General features: G+C 39.1%; 1 protein-coding gene across 1 annotated transcript in view; it reads right to left on the bottom strand.

Moving 5' to 3' along the window:
• PARG (poly(ADP-ribose) glycohydrolase) overlaps positions 1-19,028 on the bottom strand; it is a 60,058-nt gene that overhangs the window by 8,599 nt on the left and 32,431 nt on the right. Inside the window, exons 10-15 of the mRNA XM_088526362.1 lie at positions 13,462-13,541; positions 11,200-11,260; positions 10,465-10,540; positions 8,184-8,331; positions 2,631-2,709; positions 1,659-1,767 (exon numbers count right to left, since the gene is read on the bottom strand). Coding sequence (XP_088382488.1) covers positions 1,659-1,767; positions 2,631-2,709; positions 8,184-8,331; positions 10,465-10,540; positions 11,200-11,260; positions 13,462-13,541 — 553 coding nt within the window. The remainder of the gene's footprint in view (positions 1-1,658; positions 1,768-2,630; positions 2,710-8,183; positions 8,332-10,464; positions 10,541-11,199; positions 11,261-13,461; positions 13,542-19,028) is intronic.

Genomic DNA, 19,028 nt, shown 5'->3' with positions numbered 1-19,028 from the left:
ACAAGATAAACCAGAAATAGGAGTCACCCTAACACAGTTGCCATTTGAGCAATTTGGCTGTCAGTGAACATCTGGTTCTTGAAGACAAATGAAGTGTGTAAAGGAGACATCATGTATGCTTACAGGAAAATACAAGTATGTAAGAAAAATATTTTATTCAAGTTATTTCAAGCATTTCCTAACATTTAACAAAGTAACAGAGGGTCAAAAGAGCCTCTGGAAAAAAAAATGGGATTAAGCTATGTCTAGTAATAGTTAATGTAGTCGTATTTCACAGCCTATGTGCACATACTTAGTTTACTGAGCCCTATGTTATTAAATTGCAATGAAAAATGAAAATTGTAGACAGATCATATATTCAGTAGAGTTGGTAACTTGAATTTCGTAGTAAGATGTCACTGAAGTTTATATTTATTTACAATCATTTTCAGGGCTAATTTCCTTACCAACCATAAAGAAACAAGCTGATGAATGTTACTTTAGTTATGAAGCTCAAGTTTGAAAGCTAAGTTAGTCTTTTATCAAAGTACACCATTACTGTGAAGAAAAAAAAAAAGTTACTCTTTAAGGTGCAGTCCCTTTCCAACTGGATGCTAGGGAAATACTGAGGATGGAATTTACTTAGACACGTCCTATTACATTCTACAGTGACTGAAAGCACGATATTTCAACAACTGTAGCAGTGCCTCCTTGGTTTTAATTCTGCAGATAAAGCTGAAGCCTATAGCAGCTATGAAAGTGCACTACACAGACCTCAGGATTAGTTTGTTTTTAACCCGCACAAACACAGTAACAAGTGTGCAAGGCTCCCTGCTCCATGGCCCAGCACGGCAGAACTGCCCCTGCTGCAGGAGGCCGCAGACCTGGAGCCCCAGCCCGGTCCGGCAGCGGCGGTACCGGCCTGCACCCCGAAACAGAGCTTGGCAAGGGCTGCCTCGTGCTGTGACACACAGTTTAAGCATGGAGTAACACCAAAGGCCTTGGAAACACGGACACGAGTTGAAAGCTGAGGCCCCAGTGCTAAAAGCAGCTCACTCATGGCAATTGCCGGTCATTGGAAAAACAAAGCCTTGAGAGATGGGGAAGGACTGCTTCAGGAAAATAAACAGCAGCTAAGCAAAGAAATAAAAATAAAAGCCAAGCCCTCTGAGTAACAGGATAAACCCTCTACAACAGGCAGGAGGGAAAGTGACCCCATCTTCATAGGGGAGTACCTTAAAAATTAGCATGAAAGGTGCAAGAAAAGCAAGGGACACCATATGTGACATGTTAAGACTGCCTCTCCACCTTAATTGGAAGGCTGAGTATGATTTAGCAGAGTTAGGCATAACTCAGTCCCATAAAAACACTAGGAGAGGACTTAAAATCACATTTTAGAAGCAAGACAATGGAGAGTTAAAAACACATATATCCAAACTTTGTACATATTTTTTGAACGTTAAAGAAAACACATCTTTGAATTGAGTTTCTAGGAATAAGTGCTTCTATTTGAAAAGCTTCTGCTTTAACATTAGAGGGCAAAACCCCAAAGTGCATCTTCTATAAAAGACAATTAAGCAAGAATATCCTTAGCTGAACAACACAAAAGTACTGAAAAGGTACTATAAGCATCAGTGAAGCAGCCTTAAGACTGTTGACTGCAATAAAAAGTTACTGGCCTTGTTGAGCTCTCTTCTAATTTTCTCCGGACCAAACTGATCAAGGAAACGTCTGAAATGAAATGCATCTATAGCAACGATTTCGGTGTAGCGCCGCTGCCATTCATCCCTAAAATTGGAGGGAGGACAAAAGTGGATGACAGTAAAATTAGTTGTTTAGTATTGGCCACGTAAGCAAGATCTCAAGTAAGCAACTCCCTGCAGAGCTTCTCTGCTAGTAGAAGCCAGGGAGGTGAAGCCCACAGCGGTCAGTGGCGCAGGGTTTTTGGGGAGTGGGGAGGAAGAAGCAGCAGCATCAGGAAAGAGACAGAAGGCTTCCAATATAAGTAAAAATACCCTGGCTGTACTTTGAACATTGGAGTAGAAATGTGAAAGAAAATCTAATTAAACTGCACTGTTTATTAGCTACAAAGGAACACTTCAAGGTTAGGAAAAAGGCACTTTGGCTCTGCCTTCTTCCAATATTTATAGGACAGTACACTGCATATATTTCGAAAGAGCTCGTTTCTCCTCAGCTTGTCTTTTTCCCATAGCAAATGCATAATTCTATGTATACTGTATAACAACATTGTTGAATAAAAAAAGAACTCTAGGCTTTCAATTGAGATTTATTAAATTAAATCTTAGTTTGCCACGCAAGTGTCACTGGCAGTGTGACCCTCAAGGTATCACTGTCAAACTTCTCATGAGGCTCTATCAAGCCCCACGTTAGTCAATATATTAACAAAATTTCAAATTAAAAATACCTCGAGGTTGTTAGTTTAAGAATGACACATTGGCAGATACCACAATCGGCATCAAGCAAGCAGGGAATCTTGTTGATTAACTTCAGGTAAGTTATTGAAGACAGCAGGAGCAAACAAAAGAGTTTTCTATTGGGAGAATGGCTAGGAAATACTCAAGCCACCCATTTTTTCAAAATTTTAGACAGTTACTTATTTCTTCAGCTGATATTTTTATGTGAAACTTTACCTTGGAGTCTTATCTTCATGGCTTCTTGCCCACCTGTAGGTTTCTGCATAGCCTGTGTATTCACTGTACTGCTCAGTACCTGAAATGCAAACAACATTCTCATTACATAAAAAGACTGTAAATATTTTTCCTCTTGGCAAAGAACCTTTCACAGCAATCACTGTTTCTCTGAACAAATGTGCAATGCTTTCAGGAGCATCGGCAGAAGCTGGAGCTTCCTATCTGCATGGGGATATAAGTCTTCCCATAACCAGCACACGCTTCTTTTCCACAGATGATAGCCAGCATCCATCACAGAACACTGCAAACACAAATCTCTTACACACGCTGTACCGTGCACACAGCACGGCTGGAAGATAATTCTTGACTTTGCCACTCCAGAGATGGACAGCTTCTCAACAAAAGGCCTTTTGTCATGGAAGTTTTACAGATTAATACCTGATTAAGAAAGAGCAGGTGCCTTCCCTTCACCAAGATCTTGTTTTTCTTAGATTCAGGCGGATAAAAAGAGATTTCTCAAACATATCAAGGAGCAAACTTGAGGAAAGCTCCAGGTAAGCTTTCCCCAGATGCAGCAACAGGGCCCTGTAGCAAAGGAAGGCTACGCAGAGCAGCAAGAGCCTTCTCAGCTTTAACGATGCCGTGGTCATCTCCAACTCTCAGCCTTCAAAACTGAAGGCAACTCCAGAGCGTTTGACAGAAAGGCATGTTATTAACCTTCAGCATTCACTCTGAAATACTGGCTGGAGCCATGCAGGGATAAGGAAAGAAATTCTTAAGCAAATCGTTTATAAACAGCCCAGGCTCATGACATGACAAGTTATTAATTAGCACAACTCAAACCTAGAAGCATCTTTGAGGCTACTACCTGCAAACACGATAATAAAAGAGTCACTCTATTATTCAAAACATGGCAACACTGCTACATCACAGCTTAGCTAAGAGCTGAGATGACAGCTCTAGGAAACACGAGGAGAAAACATAAAAAGTGGTTTTCGTGGGCTGTACATTCCCACAGAACAGTTTTCTTTTTAAAAAGCTTAACCCCAAACCCATAAAGCTGAAGAAAAGCCTTGTGGCCAGGTATTAAGGGATGAAAGAAATTAAACTATTAAAATCTCTAATAATTTTAGCTATTACACAGTAGTGTCCAAGCTATTACTTGGATGTTTATCCCAAGACCAAGAAGGGGAGCATTTTAACTGAGCCCAAGTATCACAAGCCTTCTGCAAAAGCCCCTTCCATCCCATCTTGACAGACGTCAAGTCTCTGCTTCCAAACTTAGCAATGCACAAATGTTTCAAGGAAATACTTCTAAAGAAAAACACAAGTTTTCTCCTAGTTGTGTTCACAACAGCAGAATTATTTTTGGTTGAATTTCAAAAGCAGAGGATTGCAGGAAATACCTCATTTCGAAAATTTCAGCTCAAACAGGTACCACTTGGCACAATATCAACCAGATGAAAACTGCTAAGCAACTCCCTTATCACACAGTGGTACCTACTAGTGCTATAAATATAGCAGCAAACTGGGTTTTGGAAAGACCTGCAAGCATTCAAAATAATTGACAGCACAACAGCGTCTAACGCAAGAGTCATGCATAACACTGCATAGATGGATGAAACTAAGAATACGGCTGCTTAAATTTAATCTCAGTCTTGCAATCTGTAAATAGGAAAAAAAAAAAAAAGTTGAACTGTCAGAAACCTACAACTATTCACTTTTAACCTTCTCTGACAAAGAAATTTGAATGCTTGCTTTTAGGGGTCTTCAGAACAACGTAAACTGTTAAAACCATTTAAAATGATGAATGTTTTCAAAACATTTTCCCTATTTACCTAAGTTCATTTTAACTTACCAGTGCTCCTTCAAATCATGTGCTGTATTGTTAACTCATACTTTGAGTATTCCATTTATTTAGAAGATAAAATCAAACTGGGGACACACAAACTCCCCTCAAGGCTAATTTGAGAAGTTGCTACTCAAAATGAATGCGATGGTTTAAAAATAAATAAATAAATAAATAAAAATCATACCAGAAACTTCACACCAAGACTTGCCTTCCTCCTCCCCAAATTGTAAAGGCATATCACACAAGATAGAACTATGAACAGCTTAAATATTCTGAAGTCAGTCTCTTAATCAAATTATAGGCTATCAGCCTTCAGTAATAGTTTTCTCGACTTGGGTAAAAATCATATTTATTGATATGGTTTGAAAAACTGTCTGAGCAAATAGTGAGAAAAGACAAACAAGGGAAATGTTTGACCTTTCCGACAGCCCTAGAGAAAACAGTCTAGGAAAACCTCAGCTCAGAAGAGCTGATTTCCTTTGGGGTCTAGCATGTGGAAAAAAAAGACAGTTAAGATGTTGCATCAGGATAGATTAAGTGACAGCCCTACTATTAAGCTTACTTTTTAAAAAAAGGTCATTGCTTTCATTCATTTTTATTAAAGTACAGCTTCCGAGGAGGAAAGCGTCAACAAACAAGCAAATATATACATAAATCAATAACAGAAGCACAAAGAAATCATACAAACTCTAAGCTCAGGTCTCAAAACCAAGAGTTAATTAAAATCAATGGGCTGATAAGTGAAATAAGTGAAGCTCTGGAAAGAGGTCAGACAAAAACTGGCAGTACTTTTGCCTGTGAATCACAGAGATACAAAGCGCTACAGCTGGGGGAACGGAAGCAATACAGAATGAATCAGACTTCAAACGTTTGTGGTGAGTCTTTCTTTCCTCCCATAAAAATATAGAAAGGAGGAAGAAAAAAAAACAAAAACAAAAAACCAACAACCACACACACAACAAGCCACAAATACAGCACACGGTCACATTTCCATAGTTTTGAAAAGAAGCTACAAAATGAAGAAGCCCACCCAGACAAAAAGAAAAAAATATACATACACCAATCTTTCAAAAATACATTTAGTAAAACGTGCAGTAGCTACAGAAGCAGTGGAACAGTGAAATTGCCAAATGCTAGCACTCATCCATGTAAAAAAAGTTGCAATTATTACTAAAAATAAATACATGATTCTCAGTCTCCAGAATCTTACTTTTAATTTGCATAAATCTGTGTGATGTTATAAGGTACCAGGGATGGGATAACACACACGCAAGGCCTACTAGCATTGCTGATGAGCCAGAAATCTAACTCTGCAGGCAGGGGGTAAGCAACACTGCTGGCACCCAATAAAAGGGCAGTACACATGAAAAACACTGGGTAGTTTTGTGCTTCTGCCCAGAAGGTTTTGTAGCCACCACAGGCCAATATGAACAGACATTTACTGGTAAGACTTAAGGGAAAGGTCCTCTTATTCTGTGTTCTTCCAACCCTTTTCCTGGGCACAATCAACAAACCAATCCAGCTAAGAAACAGCTTTTCCCACAGGGTTGACTTCCAGCAGGAGCAGCTGCCTGAGCTCCCTGCCCCGACATGGCGCTCACAAGTCTCCGAAGAGGCACTTCCCAAAGCAGCAAGGACCAGCCCTTGGTCAATCCCTAACTCACAACAGGGACCACAGCTTTATCTGCTCTTAGCCCTGCTTTTGTGTAGATGAACTCAAAAAAACCCCACCAACCCCTTGCCATAAAAAAAGTAAAATATTGATACTTAAAAACAGATATATCGGAGAAAATGTAGCAGGAATGCAGCCACTGGAGTCTCTGACATGAGGGCTCACGTTTCTGTAGGCAGATGCTGTGTTGAAGAACTTGCCTGTTTGCATGACCAGCCCCATATTCATTACAGCAGTGATCTTAGCCAGATGCCATGCAATCACAAAGAATTGAATTTCTTTCCAATTTCTCAGGCTCTTCTGCAAATTTAAGCTACACAGTTATACCCATTAGGCCACCGAGTCAGACGCACCATAGAAAGAAGGTAATTTATCAAGAGGGTGGTGACACACAGTGGAGACTTGGTCACAAACCAAGCTGGAGGAATGCCAGGGATGAAACGAAGATGATGGCATGGCCATTTCCATTAGAGGAGCAGAACATCTTAGCATAGATATTAATTGCAAAACACTGTAAAAAAAGTAAAACTGAAAGAATTCTACCACAGTGAAAAAGTCACCTTTACCTTTTCATCGCAAATCATTTTTTCCCAGGAGAAAGGAAGAAGCTCTTTCAAAACATTAACTTGCTCTTTCTCCCAAGCAGCTCTAACACAGACGAATAGCTGTGCTCTACTTTTACCTTCCCCAAAAGAGTCTCATGCAAAGGACAAAACTTTAATATGTTAATCCTATTACAGTCTCATACCCACGGCAGAAATAAGGCCTGGCCAAGAATTTTCTGACTCAGTTTAAATTAATCACCAAAGCCCATTTGTCAAAAAGTTTTCACAGAAAGGCACAGAAGTTTTTAGAAAGATTACCAAGGTCAAGAGTGAAACCAAGACATGCTCTGCCCACCACCGCCGATGGCTCCGTGGGCACGGGAAGGTCGGCAGATCCACGCTGCGGTTCCTGCCGGGTGGGTAGGAGCGCTGCCCGCGGGCTGCGGCCTGGGCTCTGCACCCCTGCCTGCCGAGGCAGCTCGGGTAACTAAACGCAACATGGTTTTACTACAGCAATCTGAATAATACAAACCATACATAATCTCTTATAATATTTGCCTAGAGGATTTCTCTGGTCAGATATTTCTTCATAGCTGTTGCTTACAGTAAATAAATCATATCCACTTTATTTTTCTGTCAGGAAGCACGCAGCTGCTCCCTGCGTTCCCGGGTGTAGAACAGACACACACAGCATTATCTGGGCCTCTCTAACCTTTTAACAGTGAATTAGCTGTTTATTATCCATTTAGGTGGATTAAAAACATTCCAAATGTTAAGACAGAGGTGGAAACAAAAGGCAAAATACTCTGAGTGAAGCACTGGACAGACAGCACATCTTCATACACAGCCTCACAACATAATCTGAAAAAGCATTTGGTATAAAAATTTTGTTTAACTGGCAGTCAAAAGAAACATATAAGATACAAGATAAATATTCTCAGATACATTTACTGACTTGAAATCCTTTTTAATGGATACTGCCTTTCTCCATTTCCTCCTCTATTTGGTAACTAGAAGCCAGTTGCTCTTCTCACACACAAGCTTTCAATCACACTGATCTCATCAGGTCATCCCAGTGGCAGAGGGAACAGAATCCCCCCTGCTTTCAGCACAACAGAAGCATAAGCTATGAGCTGGTAACTGCACCCTTTACTTACACCACCCTAGGGTATCCTTTAGTTAGAGCTAGAAATGCTGCGACTTCAATCACACAAACATAGAAAATATATATGATGAAGAAGTTTTATGACACTTGACTGCTTGCTGTCATCTGTTTCTTTTGTTTTAAAAAATTCCTTCACAAATCTTCTATTGGAACAGAGATCCTGTAATTCTTAGGAGGTGAATACTCGTTAGGAGTACCTTTAGGACAAGGGTACTCCCAACACCTTAAACATGTAAGTTCAGTTTGAAATAAATGTACACGCACACACACACAACATAAAACCGGAATGATATGTGAAACACCTTCCACAAAGACTAACCTGTGATGATAAGACATTCATTGTGATCCAAGACTTCAGTGATGAGCCTAGATACAATCAGTTCTGGGTTAATTAAAAAGCGAATTTCTTCTTGTACTAGTCCTGCCCCAGTGACACCACCTCCAACAAAACGGTTTGCAAAATCAACCTAACAAAAAATATATTCAGGAAGATTATAAGATAAGCAAACACTGTAATATCCTTTCATTTAGCTAGGTAAAGAGAGTCCCACACATATTTCAACACTGTTCTGCTATACTTTCGTTTAGCTGCTATTACTTGAAAATAAAAGCAGCAGGACAGTGCTTTTCATTTGTCCTTTTCTTCTGAGACAATGTAAAATTAGAAAATGGAAACATTTTAAAGCAAAGTACAGTTGTGTATCTCAAATGCCTTAGATGTAAGTTTTCTGGTTTTTTTGTTTTTTTTTTTTTTTTTGGTATATGTAGAGCATGTATTTAGGATTTATTTCAATAAATGCAAAAAGAGTAAACAGCAAATTACAATATTCTCTTCCTGAGTTGTACAGACTCTAATCACAAGCTTCTGCCCCAGCTGTCTACCCTGAAGCATTTTCGCCCCTGTATCAGCTGTTCTGTACCTAGAAATAATTTTTCATAAATTCTGCTTGAAATGCACTTGTACAAGGCAAGTCACTTTGATCATTAAAATTTCTGCCCGAAAGGAAGCACCTCGGGACTAGCTTTTGCAGCCATAGTACATATTTTACAAGTGATAAAAGAGTAATGATGGCAACAATAAATGCTACCCACCAGGCAGGGCTGCACCCATAGGCCCTGATTACCCTTAAGGACACATCTGCAGCACCCTCTGTCCTGGGGCACAGGAGCTCCCCCTAACACCATGGGACGCGGGGCCATGTCCAGCCTTGTCCTGCCCTCTGCCGATCCCGACCTCCTGACCAGGCTCCAGCTGCGATCCCAGGGAGGCGACTCGTCCCCTCAGGTCTATGCAGGGACAGAGCTGGCACCGAGCCCGGCTGCCGACCCTTTGTCCGGGTCCTCTCCCCGGGGGAGCAGCCCTGCTCGTGCTCCCTGCTGCAAGGGAGCCCTTTGGTGCACCCGGGCGCTTGGTTTGCTTGATAAGGCTTGGAATGGCCAGAAGGGAAAATATCAGTCCCCAGGCAATATTTATTTCTACTGAGAGCTTCTGAAATGCAAACAGCGCATGTGACAGCATAATTTAAACTTCTCTTTCCCTTGAAGTTAGAGGTATCTGGATTAGGAGGCAGCATTTGCTGAGTTTATAATAATTTCAGTATGTTTTGGCTGCTTAATTTTATAAGGCCATGAGATTAGGGAAAAAAAATGAACAAACAGCTGAGCACTTCAAGTTTAGGACTTCCTCCCTGCTCACAAGCAATTTTTGACCTTTGCTACTTGGATGTCAATCAGGATATTTAAGCAACTTATTCTATTATTTGTCCTGCAGTAATACCTACAGAGAGATCCCCATTACCTCAACTGCCCTACAGGCCCAAAGCACAACTGACAGTCCTTGTGAAAAACATAAGTCTATTTTCAGCCAAAACATATAAAGCAAGTAATAGCAATAGAAAAAGAAAGATAAAAGATTACAAAAACAAGGTCACTTTTTTTTTTTTTTTTTTTTTAAAAACTTATGAAGAGGTTTTCTTCCATTATTTACACAATAACTATCTTAGTAGAAAAAAAAATAACTTTTTACTACTCTCTGGAATGTGCCTTTTTCAGAAAAGGCTCTCTAATTTTCTCACCTCCTCTTACATTGCATCATTCATTTCCAGCTAAGAATTTTTTTTTTTTTAATTTAACTCTGGAAGACAAACTTTAACTGTGAAATTCAAACATGTACCTTGCCATATATGGACATACAGACAAGATGTCCTTCTTATCGATCTGTTTTATAGCTGACTGGCTCCCAGACTGAAACAGTAGTGCTGGCAACAGCAAAAAAAGTCTTTTGAACTCCTGAACTGGTCACCAACAGGGGCACAAGAATCATTAAAAAAAAATAAAATCTTGACAGCTCATCAAGATCATAGCCGGAACCTTGTACCTTGTCAATCTTTGATCCTGGTTGAACCAAGAGACCTGAAGTCGTCTATGCCCTGTTCTTTCTGTCAGCTAGTTCTGTAACAGGGACATCTGCAAAACTTGAATGAACTTGGGAACTTTGTAATAAGTCTGTTGTTTTGTTTTTACACATAATATCTTACCATTTAAATAACTTAGGATTAACAAATAACTTTAAGATGCCTCATTAATTGTTACATGCTTACCTGTAGCATACCATGTCCATTGCTTTCAATAGTGCCTTCATAGGTGACATGCAATCTAGTCAGTTTTTTCTGGGACCTTATAATTGGAGAAAAGATATTGTACATGTAAAAATGATTACAGCAGCTACATACTTAAATATACTTTTTAAAAGAAGAATCCATTCAAAAACATTAGCTTCTTATACTGCCTAACATAAGATGGCTAAAAGTTGATTAAATAAATGCATTTTTCATTGAGAAAGAATCTAAGGTTTAACATAGTGAACCCCTAAGCTCCTCCACATCTTTCACCATAAAACCTCAAATCTGAAATCAGAGTTCCACACTTTTCACACAGGGTTTACCACCTTAACTCGTTAACCATGCAGGAAGCTGTAACAGTCTTTCTGTGGTGGCCATCTCCCACACTTCATTTTATTCCTTGTAATTCCTGAAAACAAGGGACCATTAGCCTCAGGTCCTTTTCCCCAGTCAACCAAAAGTACCAAAGACGTGTTTCTGTTCTAAAAATTCATGCGAGACCTGCTGCCTTCTCAGGCAACAAAAATGCTCAAAAACACAGAGCACCCAAATGGCTTCTGTCATCCTCCCACTTCCTTCCCAACTTCCCTCAGTAACAACCCATACCAAACAGTGTTTCCTGCAACCCTTCCAAGCCTCCATCAGTTCCTTAAGAATCACTATATTCTATTCCTAACAGTAATATAAGCAATTTCTTTTATTTGTTTGACTTACCTTCCCCAATCTGGAAACTCCTGGAGACTCTGCCTTGTAAATGTCACCAATCCAGTAGGTTCTACAGGCAAAACAACCCAAATATAACACATTAACTGGTACAAACTTAGGCCTTAAGTTATTTTAGCTGGTAAAATTTTAGAGCTACAACAGACATGACTCCTGGCAGAAATACAAACATTTAACTTTCCTTACAAAGCTGCTTTGTATCTTCCTCAACAGCCTATGCTCAAATTGAAAACAATTGGAATGAAGACCAAAACATTCACCTTTCTGCTTCTACTTCCTTCAATTATGCACTTTGCGTCAGCCAAAAGTACTGAAGTGGCTGTAAGACATTACCAGTGACCAGTCTGTCTCCTTTCACAGTCTGAGTATTTTTCTTTTTCCAGATCAAGAAAAAAAAAAAAAAAAAAAAAAAACGTTTTCCAAGTGATTTTCACTTAAACTGTGAGCTTCACTGAAAGGACCTGATGGCTGAGGTGACATTAAAACAAGCTGCCACTTAGGAGGAAAAAAAGTCATCTCTTGGAGACTTGGTCTATTTATTGTTCTGGCCATGACTTTACTAAAGAAAAATAAAAGGTCCTTTGGGCTACAGACATCAACCTTTTACTAGGTGATGTCATCCCAATAAAAAAAAAAATGCATTTCAGATGTAATCCTTTGCTACACTAAGCCTGCTGTATGACTTTCTTAGAAATCATATGGGTTTAAGGAAAACGAAGGACTGCTTGGTCTTCAAAAATGTGCAATTTGCAGTAATCGAGCGCCTTCCCCCAAGGGCACTGTGTATATCAGTGGCAATCTTTTACAAATCAAGTATAGCACAAATATCTCAGCTTGTATAGGCTCCAGTGCATTCTGTTACAAGCAATACAATTACCATTTCTTATAGTTATGAAAGTAATTTACAGGGCTACATTACTTCGGTCTTATTAATACATTATACAGAAAAGAACAAGAAAGGGGGTCTTTTAAAGGTACGGTGTAAATTTTTAATTCAAGATGACAGCATACAAGAATCTCATTAAATATTATTTGAAATTATAATCTTAAGAAATCTAATACAAAATACTTTCCCAATAAGTGTACTCCCAACAGATTTCATATGAACAGGCAGGCATGTCTGCATAAATTTAGGATTTGGTTTGCATTAAAACCAAATTTGTGTCAGGACACAAAATTTTTTAATCATATATACAGATCATAATTTACTTTTGACCTTAGATATTTCATTGTACAGATCTTGCTTAAAGTTTGATAACTGAAACGGCATGTAGCTACATTTAATTTGTGGTGGAAATATAAATACTGAAGACAGACAGAAACAAGTAAAGGGATTTCTACTTAATAGCTTATTTCTTTTCCTAAAAAACAAATACTTCTGAAAAAACACGAAGCTGATAATGGGAAACTGTCAAGAAAAAAAAAAGTTCTATAATTAAAGAATTGCTATAATAAGATATTGCCGCAGATGTGATGTATACTACCATAGTATAATCCCTTCCTCCCAAATACAACACGTAAACTCTGAAACAGTTCTTTCATAGAGATGAGTAAATATTTGAGAGCTTGGAGGATGTTCAAATTAGTGGTAACAGCAGCAGATCTGATTAAATACACCAGGAAAATATCACGTTAACTTCCAAGAGTTGAGGCTATCTCACATCTTGCTAGATCGCTTCTTTTACTTTAACCTGGAAAAGCTTCACAACAGCTTTCCTTTAGGAGAATCAAAGGGGAAAAGCGCAATATTAACATAAATAAGGGAAACTCCTAAGAGTTCATAGACAATGTATTAGATGTGCATGCAACAGGAAATTTGAAACTCCATTAAGGGTTTTCAAGTGTGCAACAGAACCTAGGTAGATATCTTATAATTACCACACATTGCTATTAATTACTACATCTATTGCTAAGTTCCCCCTGCATCCTCACTCTGATACACTGCAGCAAGTGGGTGTATATATTAAGCACATGTGTGTATGCATATGTGTGTATACATACGCACACACACACTCATATAAAACAGAGAGAAAGAAATGAGAATAACCTCCATACAAAATAAAACAACAACAAACTCTGCATGCATCATCTGTAATGGGAGGAAGCTACACTAACACAAATACCAGTGTACTCAGCAGGCTGGCTCCAGTTTGAAACTTCCATCATAATGCTGCAGAGCAATTTCTAAATTTAATGAGGTTTAACTCATCCTGTACCTGTTTTATAGCTCAAAGAAACGATTAAAGGACATACTTTTTTCTGTGACTCTCCTGAAATAGCAGAAAAGTGTCTTAAGCTTCTCAGGCTTCCTTGGTGATCGTCCTTCAAACAATCTGGAAAACAAAAAGCAGAGGATGACTTAAGTGAATAGTAATTAGGCTACATAAAAATCAAGTCATAATTTGTAACTTTTTTTTCCCCCTTTTGACATATTGTAATGAGTACAACTTATGCATACAACTAAAAGACAGTGTGCCCCCATTAAAGCCAAGCACCTCAGCATTACGCAATGCAGATGCAGAGGGGCTGTGTCCAGGAGCTCCTTCCAGAGCACAGTATTAGTGCCAAGCCGCAGCCCAGCGGCCCCTTGCCATGATCCTGAACCCTAAAGCTCACCAGCAATCCTGCCCTTCACACCAGCTCTGGGGACACCCTGGGCTCTGTCAGGGACTGAGATGGCACATGCCCCAGAGCTCCCTGGCAAGCACATCTACACACTTTGCTGTGGAGTACTCTAAATTCAGAAGCACTAACTGATACCTTCAGGAAGTCTCATAAAGAATAGTTAGCAACATTCTTAACCTAAAGAAATGTTTTGTATCTGCTCATGCTCTGACATTTAAATTATTATAAGCTTTGAAGATCATGATTCTGCTCCCTAAAAATACCTAAAAAAAACCCCATCACAGATTCCTCTGAATTTCTATAGCCCCAGTACAGTATTTGCATTACACTTTGAAATCGTTCAGAGAAAAGCAGCACCCTCCAATACAATATTCGATGCAATTGGGCCTGGAAGGGACTGTTTCTACCCGAATGAAATGCAAAAACCAAGAGGCTGTTCTTGGAGGCACTGGCTTATTTTCCTTTCACCCAAGTAGACCTACGGAGTTCAAAGAGGTAGTTCACATGAAGTAACACGTTTATTTGCAGAAACAGACTTCAAATTAACAAAAAGAAAGTGAAATGGAAAGAACAGGAAAAGTCAGGAAGGACAAGACCCAGCAGTGTTTTTCAGGAGGAAGAGAAACCAAAAGCCACTGACCAGTTACTCAGTGTGAACCAGAATGCAATCTTCTCTACACCAATATCACTAAAGCTGAGCTGGCCTTTAGGAGTGGCAAGTTTATTTACTTGCTGAATTTCTGACGAAAACTCTAAGGGAATGCCTATCTCCCTTACACTGATTCCATAATATCTAAAATATTTCAATATGATAATCCCAGGAAAGCTAGGAAGAGTTAACCGTTTTTATTAGCAACTGCCTGGCTTGCACTGAAAAAAATTTACCTGGAGCTGAAAATACATTATGTTGAGTCTTCTAGTATCCAGTATTAACAGAGAAATACAAGCAACCACTCTGCTTCAGAAGTTGCACTGTATCTAAAGAAAAATAATCCCTCGCCCCAATCCCCAAAAGCCTCTATCCACAGGGCCACTGTTGCTATTCTAGCATTCATTTGTAAAAACCTAAGCATTGAAGAGAAGCATTCCGTTTTTAGCCATTAAGTGAATGTGTTTCTTAAGGTTAGCTGAAATACTTTACTGCATCATCCGTCTTCCGCCAACTTGAACATGCATTACTTAATTTAATTCCTAATAGAGTGACATGGCATTGTTATTGGCAACACATAATGGAATTTGTCTGGAAGGAAGAATAGAGAGGACTTCAGAAATAATACCCTTAGAATAGGAAGTTCACTAAAAGATGTCTGATACAGCCCTGAGGAGATAAGATTTTTTTTTTTTCAAAAAACAGCCTGCAAATAAAGCAACAGACGCAACATAATTTGTTTCCATGCTTTGCAATGACAACCTGCCTTTAAAAGCAGAAAGCTTTCAGGTAAATTTAGCTTTCTAGTACTAAAATGAACTAGATTTTTTTTTCCAATATTTAAAAATTCCTGTTAAATATTTTTACTGTAGAGATTAGTTTATCCAAAATCTATGCCATGCCACAAAAGCTCTTATTTTTTAAAAAAAGCAAAAAAAAAAAAAAAAAAAAAAAAAAAAAAAAAAAAAAGTCTTATGCTGATTTCATTCTTGGAACGAACATTAAAATGAACTTCATGGCAGCAAACTCCAAGACAAACCATGTAGGAGAGAGAGAACAGTGGCATTGAGAAGTTAATTGCATTTTGACCTGTTTCTATATTTTTCCATTTGCAGTTTGCACATGAGCTCCATCGCCCTTCTCCTCTCAGGATTCACTTTTCCTCCTTATGACACAACATATGATGCATTTTCACTTGAAAAATCCACTACCACTCTCATTGTTAAACATACAAATTTCTTCTATTTTTCTCCCCCTTTTTTTTTTTTTTTTTGAACAGGCAACAAGTTTCCTGAACATATATTTTTCTAAAAACAATAGCTTTAAATCCACCACAAATAGCGTTTGCCTTAACTCACTTGTAAGAGGAAGACCATGTATGAGAGGCTGAATAAATTGCAAAGAGCGCCATGCCTTAGATGAATTTTTGGGTGCATTTCATATTTTTGGCTTCTATGATTTATCTTTATTAATGAGCAAATTAAAGATAGCCTTCTGCAAGCATGCTTATTATATGCCAGTTTCCAATATATAAAGGCTAGAATGTTACTTACGTATTTTCATACAGCTAGACAGAGAACTCCTTTGTCTTCAAACAGATATTCCAAGCAAAACTGCTTTACAACATTGGGAATCTGTTTTAAAGACCATTGAGATCACTGGAAAAATCCTCCTGAATTTTAATGGGTTACCAACTAACCTTAAATCCTCATAGTACGTAAGTATTTACTATGGAATTACTGATCTTAAGTCAGTTGAATGTCATGGTTTCATATGTTCTTTTAAATCTCCACAGGAACTGGATCGCAGGGACATTAACAATTCAGGAGGCTTCCACGAGCTCTACTGAAGATAGAAAGGAAAAAAAAAAGGGCACAAGAGAAAACCGAGCACCAAACCCCAGCCCGTATCTATAACCATGCTTTCTTAAACACAGCGCAAAGTAACCCGGCATCTTCATGAGGGCCTACCTAAGCCCCAGGAAAAGCATGGTAATTGCAACGCCTGCATGCGGCCTAACTCTGCTCCCCTGAACTTAAATGAGGACAAAACACAGAAAAACTACAAACTCTCCACACTAGAGCCTTACTTCTGATCAAGCAGGCAATATTAGCAGAAGTTTTATTTCTGATGCAAATACTGCCGTTCTGAAGTACAAAGTTACAAAGGGACATGGATGATATTTTTTTTTCTTCCATCTCTGGAACACAAATCCTATTGAAAAGTACCCCCAAACCACAAGCAGAATCCACATAATCAACTTACTGACAAGAACCACCCAGGGCCAAAAGCCATTAAACCCAATGGAAGAACTCACCCAGCTGAAGCGCACTGCGAGTGAAGCGCGAGGCCCGCTTTGCGCTCCAGTCCCGCACGCGGGACGCGCGGCTGCTGCGCACGAGGCGCTCTCCCTGCGCGCAGCTCCCTGCCCGCTCCAAAGCTCCCCAGCAAGCCCAGGCGGCACCGTGTCCCCAGGAGGACCACCGTGTCCCGCAGGAACGGGCGCAGCAGCAGCTTTACATCCTCCAACGCAAAGCCTCCGCAGAGGGCTGCAGGACACCTCGGTGCTCTCCCACGCACCAGGGAGGTATTGCCAGGGTAACTGCAGCTACACAAACTTTCCAAGCTAATATTCAGATGCTTAATTAAACTGTTTTGAAAAGAAATTCTGTATTTAAATATAAACAGATACTATGAAAGACTTAAAAGTAACTAGGGACTGCAGAAAGGTTACAAAGCAACAGTTTATATCGCTTCTTTATTGATTATTATGAAAACTTTTTTTTTATATTAGTGTTTTGCTGAGATTTTTGAAGTGGAAAGAAGTATTTTAGAAATGTGATAAATATTCTGCTTCTTTGAAGTCTGACTAGCTGCAAACTTGAAGTTTGCTTATTTTAACCTAACATTTCTACCTTAGATTTCTGCAACCAAGAACTGCCATGGGAATTTCAGCATTACTGCCCAAGCATGTTATTTCTAAGACTAACAGATGCAAAGAACATGCAGAGAAAAACACATAGAGATAAAGCACAGAGTGCTGTACAGATTTACCTCATGGCAAATTTGCAAAGTATTTAAAGTGTGCATTTCAAATTGATGATTTGATAACATTAAGTGCTACACAAAAATGACCTTGACATAAATAGAGCTTACTAGGGAAAAGCTGAAGCACCTCAAGCAAACAGTTCCAAAATATATTGCTTCTGATTAAGGGATAATGCAATACAATAGCTTACTTGCAACATTTATTTCCAAGGAGCAAAATGATTACTTGATGTTACTCCAAAAACTGGCCTCAGTAATTTTACAAGCACAGAAAGAACCATTACAATCACGCAGTTTAACCTCCCAGATAATACTAAGTACCATCTTAATGGTATTTCCATGCTCAAGCTGAATGTCCTCTGAATGCTTCTTATCAAAAGGGTACAATAATGTATTTAAACTGAAATCAAATGTCACATGCCTTCAAAAACTGACCCACCCTAGCAATCTTCAAATCCCTGCACGTGTAATTCGTACTGCATTGTGCTGTATAAACGTCCCATCCACGAGTGAGTGGCAGTCACAGATGCTGTTTGCAAATGTGTGGTTATATAAATCAGTTACAGGCATCCCACCCAAAGGCACTTGTAAAATTAGCCCATGGAGCAAATCTGAAATGCCTTCAGCTTTCCTGCTATAGCTGAAGACCAACTGCATGGTTTCCTGCATTTTGGTAAGTTCTCAATAACGATAACACTGCATCTAAACAAATGCAAGACCTTAACAAAAAGTTGATTTTCTCCTACGAAAAGAAGCGTAAGAAAGATTTGCAAGGAAGAGGTATAGAGAGATAGACTTCCCCCAGTAAGAAGATGGAGCAGAAAGAAAAGGGAAAAGTTAAGGCAGAAGTAAAAATACAGAATAGACATTATTTTCAACCTCAAAAAAGTACTAATTGCTAAGCAGAGTATTGGTTTAATGCACAGACTGACAAAACACACAAAGAAAGAAATATCTTCATTTCTGTAGCCGTTACATTCCAAACTTTAGCTCGATTGATGCAAACACACAGATGCAGAGATATAATGCTTGCATAATAGCACATAATCTGCTACTTGCTTACATGCTGTACTGGGTGAATACAGTCCCCGAGACCACTGAATACTTGAGCTACAGCACGGACAAGGACACCTCGCCCAGCGCGCCACTAGCTGCACAGGCTCCATCTTCCCAAGCTACTGCCCTTTCCTGTGTTCATACACAGAGCAATTGCAGCTCCGAGGCCCCTTGGCATCAAGCACGAGGGAAAACGACACTTTCAAGAATTCAACCTCATAGGCAATTTCTTACTGTCAAATGCAAAATTCATCAACTTGTCATCTTGATTTAAGAACATCAAACCTCTCTACATCCTTATGTTTAATCAGAATTTCATTTTTAGGTTAAATAGTGACTTTGCTTTGAGATTTGTATTAAAATACAGAAATTGAGCTATGCTATTTTTTGATATTCTTCCCTTCCCAGACACTCATATTCACTCCCATTATCTATGCTTTTT

The sequence above is a fragment of the Tinamus guttatus genome, unplaced genomic scaffold, assembly GCF_059628265.1.
Source record: "Tinamus guttatus ecotype Peru unplaced genomic scaffold, ASM5962826v1 Tinamus_guttatus_pri_ptg000246l, whole genome shotgun sequence".
Taxonomy (NCBI): Eukaryota; Metazoa; Chordata; class Aves; order Tinamiformes; family Tinamidae; genus Tinamus; species Tinamus guttatus.
Note: the sequence above shows the minus strand (reverse complement) of the source record. Positions and strands in the feature narration are given on the sequence as shown.